Source organism: Pezoporus occidentalis, unplaced genomic scaffold (genome assembly GCF_034315485.1).
Source record: "Pezoporus occidentalis ecotype Australia unplaced genomic scaffold, CSIRO_AGI_Poc_V1 ctg8, whole genome shotgun sequence".
NCBI lineage: Eukaryota > Metazoa > Chordata > Aves > Psittaciformes > Psittacidae > Pezoporus > Pezoporus occidentalis.
The window spans coordinates 3,025,692-3,041,693 of record NW_026916158.1 but is presented as its reverse complement, the minus strand read 5'-3'; the positions used below and the strand labels follow the sequence as shown (position 1 = coordinate 3,041,693).

At 49.9% G+C, this 16,002-nt stretch overlaps 1 protein-coding gene and 1 pseudogene across 1 annotated transcript in view; one reads left to right on the top strand and one right to left on the bottom strand.

Annotated features, from left to right (window-relative positions):
- Positions 1-16,002, top strand: part of LOC134155748 (zonadhesin-like) — a 53,369-nt gene that overhangs the window by 13,166 nt on the left and 24,201 nt on the right. Inside the window, exons 11-33 of the mRNA XM_062603223.1 lie at positions 131-330; positions 423-803; positions 1,456-1,742; positions 2,474-2,745; positions 4,041-4,190; positions 4,625-4,881; positions 4,985-5,069; positions 5,195-5,278; positions 5,386-5,627; positions 5,722-6,005; positions 6,115-6,392; positions 6,679-7,277; positions 7,675-8,239; positions 8,391-8,590; positions 8,692-9,072; positions 9,433-9,719; positions 10,294-10,565; positions 10,858-10,944; positions 11,133-11,282; positions 12,237-12,493; positions 12,595-12,679; positions 13,095-13,187; positions 13,491-13,571. Coding sequence (XP_062459207.1) covers positions 131-330; positions 423-803; positions 1,456-1,742; positions 2,474-2,745; positions 4,041-4,190; positions 4,625-4,881; positions 4,985-5,069; positions 5,195-5,278; positions 5,386-5,627; positions 5,722-6,005; positions 6,115-6,392; positions 6,679-7,277; positions 7,675-8,239; positions 8,391-8,590; positions 8,692-9,072; positions 9,433-9,719; positions 10,294-10,565; positions 10,858-10,944; positions 11,133-11,282; positions 12,237-12,493; positions 12,595-12,679; positions 13,095-13,187; positions 13,491-13,571 — 5,577 coding nt within the window. The remainder of the gene's footprint in view (positions 1-130; positions 331-422; positions 804-1,455; positions 1,743-2,473; positions 2,746-4,040; positions 4,191-4,624; positions 4,882-4,984; positions 5,070-5,194; positions 5,279-5,385; positions 5,628-5,721; positions 6,006-6,114; positions 6,393-6,678; positions 7,278-7,674; positions 8,240-8,390; positions 8,591-8,691; positions 9,073-9,432; positions 9,720-10,293; positions 10,566-10,857; positions 10,945-11,132; positions 11,283-12,236; positions 12,494-12,594; positions 12,680-13,094; positions 13,188-13,490; positions 13,572-16,002) is intronic.
- LOC134155880 (5S ribosomal RNA) lies at positions 11,908-12,028 on the bottom strand (annotated as a pseudogene).

The window sequence follows — 16,002 nt, the reverse complement described above, 5'->3', positions numbered from 1 at the left end:
TGCTATAATAACAGGAAAGGAATTTCTGCTTCAAAAAATCCAGCATTGTCACTTGCTGAAAATAATCAGTCTTGAGTCGTGGTTTATGTGAGTTGTGATTGTCAATTCTGTGCTTGTTACTGTTTTTCAGCTGTTGCATGCCCTCCCAATAGTCATTACAATCCATGCACCAGTGCTTGTCCAGCAACCTGCATTGACCCTCTTGCATCAAAGAACTGCAGCAGACCTTGTCTAGAAGGATGTGAATGCAGCAATGGTTTTGTCATCAGTGGTGGAGAGTGTGTGTCCATGAGCAACTGTGGCTGCCTTCATAATGGCAGATATTATGAGGTTTGTTCTGGCACATAGTTCAGGGGCTTATTTCACAGATCAACTTTACCATTAACTCTTTTAATTTATTTTTGTTTTGTTGCCTCTAACAGAAAGGAGAAGCCTTTTGGCAAACAAACTGTGCAGGCCAATGTATATGCGCTGGAAATGGCACTGTAGTTTGCAATTCAGACACTTGTGAAGTAAACGAAGTTTGCAAGGTGCAGAATGGACTCCTGGGATGTTATCCATTGAATCCCAGCACCTGCCACATTTTTGGGGATCCACATTATATAACCTTTGATGGGAGACTCTATCATTTCCAAGGAGACTGCAATTATACTGTCATTGAGACATGCACAAATTCTTCTGAAAGGTTTTCAGTGACAACGAGAAATGAACATAGAGGAAACCCGAACTGGACTGCCTTGAACTCAGTTGCTGTCACACTGAAAAATCTTCATATTGTTTTGCAGAAAAATAAAGAAACCTATGTAAGTGTTCTACTTTAAGCATAAACAATCCATCACATCTATTTACTTTACATTTCTGTCTAAAAGAAATGAATCAGGCTTCTCTGCTTTATTCAGCTCCAAGACTGCACCTGCTAAAAGTCACAGAAATGGGTTGGGTTTTGTTTTGGAGGGGGAGTGGGGGTTGTTTGGATTTTTTTTTCTTCCCCAGAAAGGCAGGAATCAGCATAGCTTCCTTCTGTCAATTCAAATCTTTTTTAAGGTTGTGGGAAAGTATCAACTTCATCCATAGCCTCATCTAAAACAGAAAGCTTTTGCTGAACTAAATCTCAGTCTGAATTTTGTAGATCTCGTCTTTAAAATATAAATAATATTTTTGCTATACACTGTCAGGATCATACTTACCAGAACTTTAAACTAGGTATTCCAAGTATTGCTATGTGTGTAGTTCTGACAGCACGGAGTTCAACTTGTGCTAAATAGCACTGTTCAAGATGTGGGATAAGTATACACCCCGTAATCCTCTGTTAAGCTTCAAACTTCTGTGTCTACATTGTTCATTAGCATAAGGCTGACTTGGTGAAGAAAGATATAGTTCTGGCAGTATAGACCTCCCCTTTGTTACTGGGAGCTTTATTGACTTACCTGGTTGTCTGGGTTTTGTTTTCTTTAGGTGAATGGAGTTCGGGTTTATCTTCCTGTGGATTTGAATCATGGAGCCAGAGTAGCTATAAAAGGACATTATGTGGTCATTGATACCTCTGTAGGGATACAGGTTAAGTTTGATGGTGACCAGGAGCTTTTCATTCTGGCTGACGAAAGCCTCAAAGGACAGCTGTGTGGTCTGTGTGGGACATTCAATGACAACCAACTGGATGATTTTCTAAGACCAGATAAAGTCATAGAACAGGATCCAAATAAATTTGGTGACAGCTGGTTAGTGAAGGATGACAACAGGACGTAAGTATCTGATATTTTAGGAAACAGCAAAATGCCTGAAACAAACTCATCTAGTTATAGGATTAACATACATGACTTACATTCCATAGTAGCCCCTCTTTGATGTTACTTGTTTGCTAGTGGTTTTACTTTTTAATAACTCCACTTTTTGGTAGAAAAGAATTGAAACTTTAAAACCACCCTTGAGAGGTTTTCCATGTGAACTTTGTAGATTATATTTGAAACTGGACTCTTTTTTTTCATATAACTTGTTGTTTTTTTTTCCTTATTTCTCCATTCTAAAATATCTTCTTTATATTATCTTACTATAAGAAGTCTAAGTATATCTCTCAGATTCAGCTCCTAAGATAGCTCCACATTTATTAACATAGCCATCGGATATTTATCTGTCTATTAATGCTTTCACCTACAAATTACTGCTCTTATTATATGCAATAGTGAATTGAAATTATCTTGCTTGGCTTAGATAGCTGATTTGTTGGTTCCTTCTCGATTTCGTTCTACGGATAGACAGTCATACATCAACAATTTACAGTTATACTCTTAATGGGTAAATGCAAGTTGAATTGTAATATTTCTCACTTTGGGGTTTGACACACTAAAGATGACTATACACAGCAAATCTACAAAATTTGGCCTAGGCTTCTGTTACTGTTGAGGTATGCTTTGCAGGATAGGACAGAATATAAAGATGTATTATATAACCAAACTGCTGCTTATTTTTGATGCAGGTGTAGTCCAGTTGCAGTTGTACCACCTACTTGTGACACAGCAAAAGAGAAAGAATATGAAGAACTCTGCAAAACTATTTTGAAAAATAGTGGGCCTTTTCAGGTCTGCCATTGGCACATTCCCCCACAGCTGTACTTTGAGAGCTGTGTCTATGACATGTGTGCTACAGAGGGGAATTCTGATCAGTTTTGCCAGATTTTAGAGGCATATGCTGCTGCTTGTGAACTTAGAGGTGTAAATCTGGGTGAATGGAAGAAAGATACCATCTGTGGTAAGTCATTAGGTCATTTAGCAAACAGCTGTCCAATTAAATCTTCATGCTACAAATATATATTTGAATGACTAAGAGGTTGAGCAGAATTTCAGAAAAGGAGATTAAAAGAAATACAGGAAGCTTTCAAGTGCTTAGCATGTCCTGAAATTTGGTTTATAATCTAAGCTTCTAATGGTCTTGCATTATTCACTTTAGAAGGTGATGTTTGAGCACTTTTAACCTAAGACTGTTTTCAGAATTGAGTCATGAAATACAACATACATTGTAAATCAACATCTCAGTCAGGGACAATTGAGCACTGTCTGACAAATCACTTCTTTGGCTTTAATAAAATAGTTTATCTTTTTTGAGAAGTGTTAAATTATGTGACTTACATAACCTGTCTACAGACCTAGGTTTCAGGAAGCATGTAAGATGAATTCAGAAATATATAAACCAGGGCTTTAAAATGAATAAAGGGAAATTGTGTACCTTGCGGTCCATTCAGCCTTCCAGTTGTAACACTATTAGGCCCTTACCTAGATAGACTAGTTAACATAGAATTACGGCTAGAGACAAGAAATTAATAGAATAATAGAATAGTTTGGGTTGGGAGGGACCTGTAAAGGTCATTTAGTCCAAACCGCTGCAAGGAGAAGGGCCATCTCAAACTAGATCAGGTTGTTCAGAGCCCTGTAACCTTGAATCGTTTCCAAGGATAGGACATCTACCGTTTCTCTGGGCTACCTGTTCCAGTCTTGCACCACCCTCATTGTAAAAAAAAATTTTCCATATACCCTTAAATTTCTTCTTCTAGAACTGCCAAAGGTGATTACCAAAGCCAGCAGAAATAGCAGCATAAGTATAAGGCTATGACATTAAAATGCATTACATAACCTTTTTCCAATTCTGAGACAGTATTTCTCACCCGAGTTCATCAGTAGTAGAAACATTCTCGTTACGATGTCTAGATTTCTGCCTAAGCAGGACTTTGAGAGCCAGATGAATACTACTATGTCAAATAAGACAGCTTTGAGCAATTTGCAGTGACCAAGAATTATGACTGTGGCACAAAAATGTAGGATATTAGTGTATTATGATGATAACTGAGGAAGTGACTCATAAAATAACACACAATCTCAGTCACTTAAAATTTCATATTTTATAGCCAATTTGTCAATATCGGTCACTTCTTCTCATTCCATTACGATGTCTTCAAATTTTTCATGAACATGGGTGCAGAAGACCTAGAAGGGCAATGTCAGAACAGAGAGAAGATTCCAAACCTTATTGTGAAAACTCTGTTTTTCTAGCTGCACCAACAGCCTGCAATATGTCCTGTACATTTGATGTCGACTTCTGTGAGTGGAAACAGGCTACCAGTGACAACTTTGACTGGACAAGGCACAAGGGGCCAACACCCACACCAAATACTGGCCCTTCCCATGACCACACAACTGGAGGTAGGAACAGCAGACAGTATGTGGATGTGTTTCTCTTGAAAGGGGGCAAGGAGCCTCTTTTAATGGCAAATCCAGGCCACGTGTTTCTTAGGCTCAATCCAGAACCTTCTGCAGCAGTAAGGATCTGTTGTGGGGTGGATGAACATTGCAGGACATTGAGCATGTGACCTGTTAGCATCACTTCCTGTAAAGAAGCTTCAGCAAAGGTGTACCCAGGCTGACACTGGATCACTGTGGCACTTGGTCTTCCTTTAGAAGGCTTTCCTTTGCCTAAGTAGGAGACCAGTGTAATCTGGTGGAAATCCATTTGAGGACTGAGAGATTAGTGCAGAAGCTGAGTGAAGAAAAGTTATACTGTACACAATGTGTAAATGAAGTCAATTTATCTTGTGTTAGCCCATTAATGTAAAAAATTGACACTCTGCTGTTTCCAGAGGGCTACTATATCTACCTGCAAGGAAGTAAACAAGAACCGGGTGAGGTAGCACAATTGGTCAGTCCAGTGTGCAGTTCAGAAGGACCACACTGCTTCCGCTTCTGGTATCACATGTACGGAGAGGCTGAAGCAATGGCTCTGCGGGTGTATGTAGTTAACAATGAAACATCAACACTGGAATGGAAAGAGGCTGGAAACAAAGGGGACAGATGGAACTTGGGAGAGGTCACGGTGCACATCAAAGGAAACATGCAGGTAAGGGAACAGGCTGTAAATACCACATGAGATGAGACATGCTTCTTAATGGCACTTCACATATGTGGATGGACCTAATGCTGGGAATCACCTCTTCCATTAGATTGTCCTGGAGGGCATGATAGGTGAAGATTTCCAGAGCGATATAGCATTGGATGATCTGTCCATTGAAAAAGGATACTGCACAGGTAAAAGGCTTGGGTTAGGGAGGGGCAGCTTAAATGACATTATGCTTTTTGTGGAAGTACATGTAGTTCCTGTCTTGAGAAAAAGCTAGTCAAGTACAATTGATACACTTGTAACATTTTCATAGGAGATGTAACACCAACAACACCAGGTACCATTATCACATCACCTTCAGAAGACAAAACCACATCAGCACCCATGCCAGGCTCAGGTGAGTAAAGTAGACCACTCATAGGGCTGATGTTCTTTGGTGAAGGTGGGCTTAGGAGAAGAGGCAACAGGAGGTGCTTAACTGAACTCTCGTCTTTCCACTGCCAGGGACCTGTGTGGTAGAAGGAGACCCTCACTACCACACGTTTGACAATCAGCTGCACCACTTCATGGGCACCTGCACTTACACCCTCTCTAAGCTGTGCGAGAGCAACAGTTCTCTGCCCTACTTCAACGTGGAAGCAGCCAACGAGCACAGGGGAGGCAACATTCGCGTGTCCTACGTCCAATATGTGGATGTCGATGTGGCTGGCCAGCGGATAAGGCTGGGGAAGGGTGGTTCGGTGACGGTAAGCACAAGGAAGAGAGGCACTGTGCTGTGTGAGAGGAGAGGACTGTGTCGAATGGGTCGCTCCAACCCTGTCTTGTTTTCTGTCCTTCCAGGTCAATGGAGTGGCAGAGGTCCTGCCTTGCACCCCATCCGCAGGTGTGCAGGTCTCGGCCAGTGGGTTCTACACTGTGGTCACAACAGACTTTGGCTTGAAAGTGAAGTTTGATGGGAGCCATCGGGTGGAGGTGACGCTTCCGAGCACCTTTGGGCAGAAGGTGTGTGGCATGTGTGGCAACTTCAACGGGATGGCATCAGATGACTTCCTGAACCCGGAAGGGGTGCTGGAGCCAGACTCCACCAGCCTGGGCAACAGCTGGCAGGTGTCCAACGACAGCAGGTATGTGTTGTCCCCCAGCAGGTCTGGGGACGTGTCGGGCAAGGGTATGTTGAGACACGAGGAGAAGCCCACAGGTGACTCAGGGGCCCTGCTTCCTGTCTTTCCACAGCTGCTCAGCCGGACCACTCCCCACCCCAGCCTGCAGTGAGACAGACAAGGAAGTCATAGCCAGCAGCCACTTCTGTGGGCTCCTCACCGACAGCGGCGGCCCGTTCCAGATGTGCCACGCTGTGCTGAGCCCCAGCAGTTACTTTGACACCTGCTCTTATGACCTGTGCGAGCTGGAGCTGGACCACGAAGCCCTGTGCAAGAGCTTGCAGTCCTACGCGGATGCCTGCCAGTCGCTTGGTGTCAAGATACCTGTGTGGAGGAACGCAACCTTCTGCCGTAAGTCCACACACGGTACCACAGACTGTTAACTCTCAGTAAAACATAGAATTGGAATGAAGGAGTGGGGTGGGGAATAATAAATGTTTTTGTTACGTGCCTTGCGGATTTACAGGCAGTTGTCAGAATCAGGGGCACCGTTTTCTGCTTCGTTTGCTCAGGTATGATTCAGAATACCCGTGCAGCCAAGCAGATCACAGAGAAAATAATGCAGACGATTAATTTTCCAAAGGGTAGAATACAGCACAGAGACATCATCTAATGGCCATATGTTCTGTCTCGGCAGCTGTCACCTGTCCAGCCAACAGTCACTACGAGCCGTGTGCTGCAGCCTGCCCTGCCACCTGTGTTGATCCCATGGCTCCTGCCAGCTGCAGCCTGCCGTGCGTGGAGGGCTGTGTGTGCGACAGCGGGTACCTGCTCTACAATGACCAGTGCGTGGCCAGCCAGCAGTGTGGGTGCTGGCACAACGGGCAGCACTACCCCGTGGGCTCTGAGTTCTGGACAGACAACACCTGCTCGTCAAAGTGCACGTGTCCCGCGCGGGGAAGCAAAGTCCAGTGCTTTAACGCCTCATGCCCTGCGGGCCAGTTCTGTGGGGTGCAGGATGGGAGACCCGAGTGCCTCGAGCAATCCTACGGCATCTGCCATGTCCACGGTGACCCTCACTACAACACCTTTGACAAGGTGACGCACAACTTCATGGGCAACTGCACCTACACCCTGGCCAAAGTGTGCTCCAACACCACCTCCCTGCCCTACTTCAACGTTGAGGCCAAGAACGAGCATCGTGGGAACACCAGAGTGTCCTATGTGCGCAAAGTCCTGGTTGAGGTGTACGGGGAGCGCATTGCCATTGTCAAGCAGGAGAAGAGCCAAGTGCTGGTAGGCAGTGGGGCCGGCATGAGCATGGCACAGCTGCAAGGCAGCAAGGCAGGGCTGGCTTTTCTTGGCAGGGCATGGCATGGTGTGTACCAGACACCTTCATTGTCCCAGGTGTGGGCGGGTTCCCCTGAAGCCACTGGGTTGCTTTCTTTTACTTTTCTGGAGGGGTTGAGGAGGAAGAGGCAAATGGGGAATGTGGCCGACGGTGAAGTGCGGCCCCTGCAGGGAGCAGAACACGGCCACGGCTCTGCAAGCCAGAGGGGCAACTGGGTTGTGAGGGCATCGCGGGCTCCGGTTTGCTGCGCCTGGGCTGGGAGCAGATTTCCTCGGGACAGGAGAGCCAGGAATGCCAGGGACAAGTGCAGGGCCCAGGCCCATTGCCGTGTGTCTGCCCTAGGTGAACAATGTGCGCCAGACCTTGCCGGTGAGTGCAGCGGGAGGTGCCATCACGGTGAGCAGGAGTGGCCGCTACATTGTCCTGGAGACAGACTTCGACCTCAGAGTGTCCTACGACACTGACCACTCGGTGGAGGTGAAGGTGCCCACCACCTACTTCAACCTGACCTGTGGCATGTGTGGGAACTTCAACAACCGTAGGGAGGACGATTACATGATGCCCAACGGGCAGCAAGCCGCAGACTCCAATGAGCTGGGGGAGAGCTGGCAGGTCCCAGAGAGTGACTCACCTTGCGGTGTCCCCGACCCCTCCCCACCCTGCAGTGCAGAAGAGGAGAAGCTCTACGGATCGGACCAGTTCTGCGGCATGCTGACCGCCAGTCCTGGCTCTTTTGAGAAGTGCCACGCTGTGATCAACCCGCAGAGCTACTTTGAGACCTGCCTCTATGACCTGTGTGCCCTGAATGGTGGCCAGGAGGTGCTGTGTGCTGCTCTGGAGGCCTACGCTGACGCCTGCCAAGCAGCCGGTGTGACTCTTCTTCCCTGGCGGAATGCGACCTTCTGCCGTGAGTACCTGCTTTGCAATTGCCGGGAGGGAAATGTTCCGCTCCCTGTTCCCAGAACCTCTGGCCACAGCAAGTCGTTTGTTTGCCACTTCTCAGAAGGTCCTCCTTCCTTGAAGGCTTGCTGGTCTCAACTGTCCCCTTCCCATTGCAGCCCTGCTGTGCCCCGACAACAGCTACTATGACCCTTGCATGACTGGCTGTCCTGCCACCTGTGTTGACCGACAAGCCCCGCAGAACTGCTCCAAGCCCTGCATGGAGGGCTGCGCATGTACCTCTGGCTTCCTTCTCAGCGGAGACACGTGTGTGCCCGAGGCCCACTGTGGCTGCCTCTTTGAGGGCAACTACTACAGCGTGAGTGAAAACCCTGCCCTGGCTTGCACCCCTCCCAGGGCACTCCCTTGCCTCTGCTTTCCAGCCTGATAGACTGACGCTCGGTGTTTGTCTGCCTGCAGGAAGGCGAGTATTCTGTGAGCGAGGACTGTGCTCGCCAGTGCCGCTGTGAAGCCAAGGGCCAGATGGTTTGCTCTCCGTTGTCCTGTGGTGAGGATGAGGTCTGCAAGATCCAGGACGGCCAGAGGGGCTGCTACCCAGCCAGCACCGCTCTCTGCCACATCTATGGCGACCCGCATTACAGCACCTTCGATGGGAAGCTTCACCACTTCCAGGGCTCTTGCAACTACACAGTGGTGACAGGCTGTGACAACTCCTCCGCTGGGTTCAGTGTCACCACCCGCAACGAACATCGTGGCAGCCTGAGCTGGACAGCTCTGAACTCGGTGGCACTGTCCATGGAAGGCCTCCACATTGCCCTGCGCGAGAACAAGGCGGTCTACGTAAGCCCCTCGTTTTTACACCTGGGAACAACGGATGCCCTGGCCACCCTTAAGTACCACTCTGTCCCCGAGAAGAGCTTGATGTTCCCTGAGCCTGCTGGTGCGCTCGCATAAGAGCATGGCGAGGCTCTGAGTGGTGCTGAAATGGCTGCTTGTGCAGCAAGAGATTTTCGGCTTGTTTTCCTTAGCTTTCAGTGTGGCGTCTGTAGTCGCTGCTGTTCTCATAGGCCTGGGCAGGGTTTCTCATGCCATTCGTCCTCCTGACTCCCAGGGCCCTGGCACTGTCAGAGTGGAAAAGAGTGAACTCTCAGTGGAGGGCATCTGTTTATGCTTCTGTCTCGCTCTGTCCCTCTTATTCAGATCAACGGTGCTCTGGCCTCCCTGCCTGCTTCTCCTGCCCCCGGTGTAAACATTTCCCTGAGTGGCTCCTACGTGTGGGTTTCTACCGAGCTGGGCCTGCAGCTGCTGTTCAATGGGGATGATGAGCTCCTAGTGAAGGTGTCTGAGAAGCACAAGGGCAAGCTGTGTGGGCTGTGTGGGACGTACACTGGGAACCAGCAAGATGACTTCATGCGACCTGATGGGGTTGTCGTGCCTGACTTCAATGACTTTGGGGCCAGCTGGATGGTGCCGGATGATGAATGGCCGTGAGTCCTTGTTCCACTGCATAGATGACGGACAAAAGGGAGCATGGGAGAGGGGAGCTGTGAGGGGCAGAAGCAGGGAGGGTTGGTAATGGTAGGCATGGGCACATGGTGTGTGGGAGAGGAGGAGGCAGTTGTGACAGTGCGCGTGAGGGCACGCAGAAGCTCCACTGCAACAGACGCATCGTCCTTGCATCTCACCTCTGCTCCACCCAAGAGTGGGATGTCTTGTGTGCAAATGGGTGCCAGACGTGTGGCCGTTCCCCTTTCCTCTCAGGGCTGGCTTGTTTGTGGCACTGTCCAGGCCTCTCCATGCGGTCAGGGTGCATGGTGCTCTCTGCTCTCTCCCCATAGGCGCTCAGCTCTGTGGTCCTTGGTGACCTCTGTGCATGGCTCTGCCCTCCCAGTCCACTGTGAACCATTTTGCCCACCCTCGCAAGAGACAGCACTTGGTGCCTTCTCTTATCGAGGGCTGTGGACTCCAGAGGCTGAGGTTTTGGCTGGGACAAGGTCTGGAAATGGTGTGGCTGGAGTCCACAGGCTGTTGTGAGCTCAGGGCTGCCTTTCTGCTTCCTAGGTGTGACCCAGCCATCAACCCGCCCCCGTCCTGCTCCCCCTCTGAGGAGGAGGCAGCTAACAAGCAGTGTGCAATCCTCACGCAACTTGGTGGCCCGTTCCAGCCATGCCATGCAGTTGTACCACCCAAGACGTACTTTGAGAGCTGTGTCTATGACCAGTGTGCCACGGGCGGCAGCACTGAGCAGCTCTGCAATGACTTGGAGGCCTATGCTGCAGCGTGTGCCGAGGCAGGCGTTGCCCTGGGAGACTGGAGTGCTGGCACTGTCTGTGGTAAGTGTTCCGTTGATTTCCGTTGTGGCCCAGATTCAAGGAATGGGGCAGCAGTGGTGGAGGTTTGCCCTGTTAAGGGGGCACTTAACAGTGTTAAGTGTGTCACTTAACAGTGCTGGTGGGCCAGCCCTTGGGTGGAGAGTCTCTTTGTGACTGGGATATTGTGGATTTCCTCTGCTGTGCTCCTTTTGCCATGATGTGGGTGTGTTTGGGAAGGCGCAACATCCCCTCTTGGGAACAAATCTCCATTATGAAACCCGTCATCTCCACCTCTCTTTCACTGTACATCCAGCAGCTCCTACAACCTCGTCCCCGTTGCCAGGCACCTCAACGCGGCCTCCACATACAACAAGATCACCAGCGCCTGGGACGAGCACAGGTACTGTTGTGTCCCATTCATGTGTTTTACTGGCTGTGCTAGGCACCCAGCTTGTGCACTTCCACTCAGTTGGCCATCCTCACCTGACCTGAACGTGCCAGGGAGGTAGGTGTGCCCTGTGGGACACAGAGAAAAGCTGGCCTGTCCTCACCCTAGAATCTCTGCTTTCCTCTCTGCGCCATACCCAGCTCCCACAGCAGACTGCAATTTTGATTGCACATTCGACAACGACTTCTGCGAGTGGGTCCAGGCAGATTACAGCAGCATTGACTGGATGAGGAACAAGGGTCCGACACCCACGCAAGATACGGGTCCGTCCTCTGACCACACGACGGGAGGTAGGAACAGCAGTCCGTACACAGCGGTCCTTCTGGCGGAGGGGTGTCCCTAGGAAGACGCAACTAACCTTTTCTAAGAGCAAATTTGGGCCACATGTTTCCTGACCTTGATCCAGAGCCTTTTTGTGGCTGTCTTTCGCAGAGCCGTCCTTCAGGAAGCGCTGCAGGGCTGGGAGTCAGCCTGTGGTACCTCAGGGCAGGCAAGGACCTGCCAGACAAGGGGGAAAGTAATGCAAAGTTTGATGACCTGGCTTGTCTCAGAACAAGAACGGGTCTCTATTTTAGGAGACGGTGGCTTCTCCAGTAGCCAGCGATGAGTGGAACGCAAAGTGGCAGAGCCATGCGAGGACTGTGGCAATGCATTGGAGGTTACCCGGTCCAAGCCATACAGAGAGCATGGTTCATAGGCGGACTGTCGTGGTTTAAGCTCAGCTGTAAATCACGCAGTCGCTCTCTCACTCCCCCCTTTCCTTTCCTTTCCCCGCTCCCGGAGGGTGGGGAGGACAATCGAAAGAATGTAACTCCCATGGGTTGAGGTAAGAACAGTTTAGTAACTGAGGTATAGCACAAACCACTACTGCTACCACCAATAATAATAATGATAAAGGAAATAACAAGGGAGAAAAGCCTACAGCTTTCCCAGGATTCCCAGGCAGCCTCCCATCCAAGTACGAACTAAGCCTGACCCTGCTTAGCTTCCGAGATCAGACGGGATCGGGCATTTTCAGGGCGGTGTGGCCGTAGGCCTGCTTTGGCCGCCACCAGGTGAACCCAGGACACGGACTCAGGCCTGGGGGAGTGTTGTGGCTAGCAAAGGACCTATATTTGCTGTCCCCTCCTTTTGCCTGCCTTGAAGCCCTGGAGGGGTGCTCCAGGACTGTGCTTGGGCTGTGTCTGGCTGCTTGGTCTGGATTTGATTATGCATGGGATGGTGTGTCTCACACTGTGTTTCAGACGGCTACTACATCTACCTGCAAGGGAGCAATGCCCTCCCTGGCTTTGTGGCTCAGCTGGTCAGTCCGGTGTGCAGTTCAGAAGGACCACACTGCTTCCGCTTCTGGTATCACATGTACGGAGCGGCTGAAACAATGGCCCTGCGGGTGTACGTGGTTAAGGACGAAGACCTAGAGCTGGTCTGGAGCAGCGTTGGGAACCATGGGGACAGATGGAACATGGGAGAGGTCACAGTGCACAGCACAGGAAACATGCAGGTAAGGGCACAGGCTCACTGCTGTCTGAGGTGAACCGTGCTTTCTAATGGCACTTCACACATGTGGCTGGAGCTAATGCTGGGAAATGTCCCTTCCCTTAGATTGTCCTGGAGGGTGAATGGGGTGAAAATATCCGCAGTGACGTAGCGTTGGATGATCTGTCCATCGAAGAAGGATCCTGCGAAGGTACCAGCCTTGTCTTGGGGAAGGGCAGCTTGAGAGATGTCACCGAGGTGGAAGGCTACACTTAGAGGCAGGAGCGCAGGTTCTCTTTGCAGCGCCCTGTAGGCCAGTGTTGCAGCCTGTGCCCGAGCAGGCTTTCCTCTGAGAGACTGGAGGACTGGCCGTGCCTGCAGTCGCTACTTAGTTTGTGTATTAGAAGGCGCACAGCCAAGACACCGAGCATAGGTACTGAAGAGTCTAATCTGCTTTTGTCACCCAGCTGTGATGGTGGCAGAGCCCTTGAGTGGCACGGTTCTTTCCGATCCCTGCCCTGGGCCTCTCCAGGTGTGGTGTTGATGTGTTTAGGAAGCTTGGGTCAGCTTCCTGAAGCAAAACGCACATGTGAGCTCGGATGCCCACTGACTCTCTCTTGTGCTAGATCCATCGACACCAAAACCCACGCTCCCCTTGCCAGGAACTACAACACAGCCTCCACGCACGCCGTCACCACCAAGACCCACACCGAGTTCAGGTACTCTCTTGCTCCCTCCCACTTTTCTACTGCTTGTGACAAGCTTTCAATTAGCTTTCTTCAAGGCTCATGGCCAAGAGAGGGGGTGTCTGTATTGAAGGTCTGTGCGTCAATTCCTATCACCTAGCTGTGCTAGGCGATGGGAGACCACTTGAGCGCTGGAGTATTTTCTGAGGATCACTGTGCAATCTCGCCCCTGGGCCTCTCTGGTCACAGTGTTGGGTGTTTGGGAAGAGTGGGCCTGCGGCCTGCCGCAAATCCCCCGTGCTGGCACCGATTTCCCCCAACTCTCTCTTGTGCTAGGTCCATCCACCGGAGAACCTGGGACCACCTTGCCAAACACAACTCAGCTTCCTCACACACCAAGACCCACACCAAGCTCAGGTATTGCCATGTCCTGTCCCTGTCTTCTACTGCTTGTGGCAAGTGTTCAGTTGTCTGTCTTTGACCCTCATGGCCAAGGCATAAATTTCTGTAGTCAATGCACTGCATGTCTCCTGCTATATCCATAAATGTTGGTGGGAGAGCACTTGAGTCCTGAGGAGTTTTTCTGAGGATTCGTTGTGGAATTCCTGTCCTGCGTCTCTCTGGTCATGGTGTTGGGTGTTTGGGAAGGTTGGTCAGCTTCCTGGAGCAATACTCTCATGTCAGTGCTGGTATCCTCTAATTCTCTCTTCTGCTAGGTCCATCCACCGGAGAACCTGCAACCGCCTTGCCTAGCACAACACAGCCTCCTCATACATCAAGACCCACACCAAGCTCAGGTACTGCCACATCCCGTCTCTGTCTTCTGCTGCTTGTGGCAAGTGTTCGGTTGTCTTTATTTAAGCCTCAAGACTCGGGGATGAAGTGATTGTAGTGAAGGAGCTGCGTGTCTCTTTCTGTCACTCATCTATGCTAGTGGGAGGACGTTCAAGTACTGTATCACAGTATCACAGTATGCTAGCGATTGGAAGGGACCTCGAAAGATCATCTAGTCCAATCCCCCTGCCGGAGCAGGAACACCTAGATAATGTTACACAGGAATGTGTCCAGGCGGGTTTTGAATGTCTCCAGGGAAGGAGACTCCACAACCTCCCTGGGCAGCCTGTTCCAGTGTTCCGTCACCCTCACTGAGAAGAAGTTTCTTCTCAAGTTTAAGTGGAACCTCTTGTGTTCCAGTTTGTACCCATTACCCCTTGTCCTATCATTGTTTGCCACTGAGTAGAGGCTGGCTCCATCCTCGTGACACTCCCCCTTTATATATTTATAGACACTTATAAGGTCACCCCTCAGTCTTCTCTTCTCCAAACTATAGAGATCCAGCTCCCTCAGTCTTTCCTCATAAGGGAGATGCTCCACTCCCTTAATCATCTTTGTTGCCCTGCGCTGGACTCTCTCCAGCAGGTCCCTGTCCTTCTTGAACTGAGGGGCCCAGAACTGGACACAATATTCCAGATGGGGTCTCACCAGGCAGAGTAGAGGGGAAGGAGGACCTCTCTCGACCTACTAACCACCCCCCTTCTAATACACCCCAGGATGCCATTGGCCTTCTTAGCCACAAGGGCACAGTGTTGGCTCATGGTCATCCTGTCGTTCACTAGGACCCCCAGGTCCCTCTCCCCTACACTGCTCTCTAACAGGTCGTTTCCCAACCTATACTGGAACCTGGGGTTGTTCCTGCCCAGATGCAGGACTCTACACTTTCCCTTGTTATATTTGATCAAGTTATTCCCTGCCCAACTCTCCAGCCTGTCCAGGTCTCGCTGGATGGCAGCACAGCCTTCTGGCGTGTCAGCCACTCCTCCCAGCTTAGTGTCATCAGCAAACTTGCTGATAGTACACTCAATTCCCTCATCTAAATCATTGATGAATATATTAAATAATACCGGTCCCAGTACTGACCCTTGAGGCACTCCACTAGTTACAGGCCTCCAACTAGACTCAGCCCCATAGACTACAACTCTCTGGCTTCTCTCCTTCAGCCAGTTCGCAGTCCACCTCACTACCTGATCATCCAGACCACACTTCCTCAATTTAGCTGTGAGGATGCTGTGGGAGACTGTGTCAAATGCTTTGCTGAAGTCAAGGTAGACCACATCCACCGCTCTGCCATCATCCATCCACCGTGTTATTTCCTCATAAAAGGCTAAGAGATTGGTCAAACATGATTTCTCCCTGGTGAAGCCATGTTGACTGCCCCTCATAACCCTCTTATCCTTGATACGCCTTAAGATGGCACCAAGGATAAGGTGCTCCATCACTTTCCCAGGGATGGAGGTGAGGCTGACCGGTCTATAGTTACCCGGGTCCTCCTTCTTGCCCTTTTTGAAGACTGGGGTGACATTTGCTTTCCTTCAGTCCTCAGGCACCTCTCCCGTTTCCCAAGACTTGGTAAAGATGATGGAGAGTGGTCTAGCAATGACTTCTGCCAGTTCCCTCAGCACCCGTGGGTGCATCCCATCTGGACCCATGGATTTATGGATGTCCAGATTGCTCAACTGATCTCTAACCCATTCCTCATCGACTAAGGCAAACCGCTCTGTCGACCTGACTTCATCTAAGGTCTCAGGGGTACAGGGCTCTTCAGGACTGCCTCCAGCAGAGTAGACAGAGACAAAGAAGGCATTCAGTAACTCTGCCATCTCTGTATCTTCTGTCACCAGGGCACCCACCCCGTTCATCAGTGGGCCTACATTGCCTCTGGTGTTAGTTTTGTCTGCCATGTATTTGAAAAAGCTCTTTTTGCTGTCCTTGACCCTTCTCGCCAGGTTTAATTCTAAGGATGCCTTAGTCCTCCTAGCTGTCTTCCTACGTCCTCTAGCAGCAGCCTTAT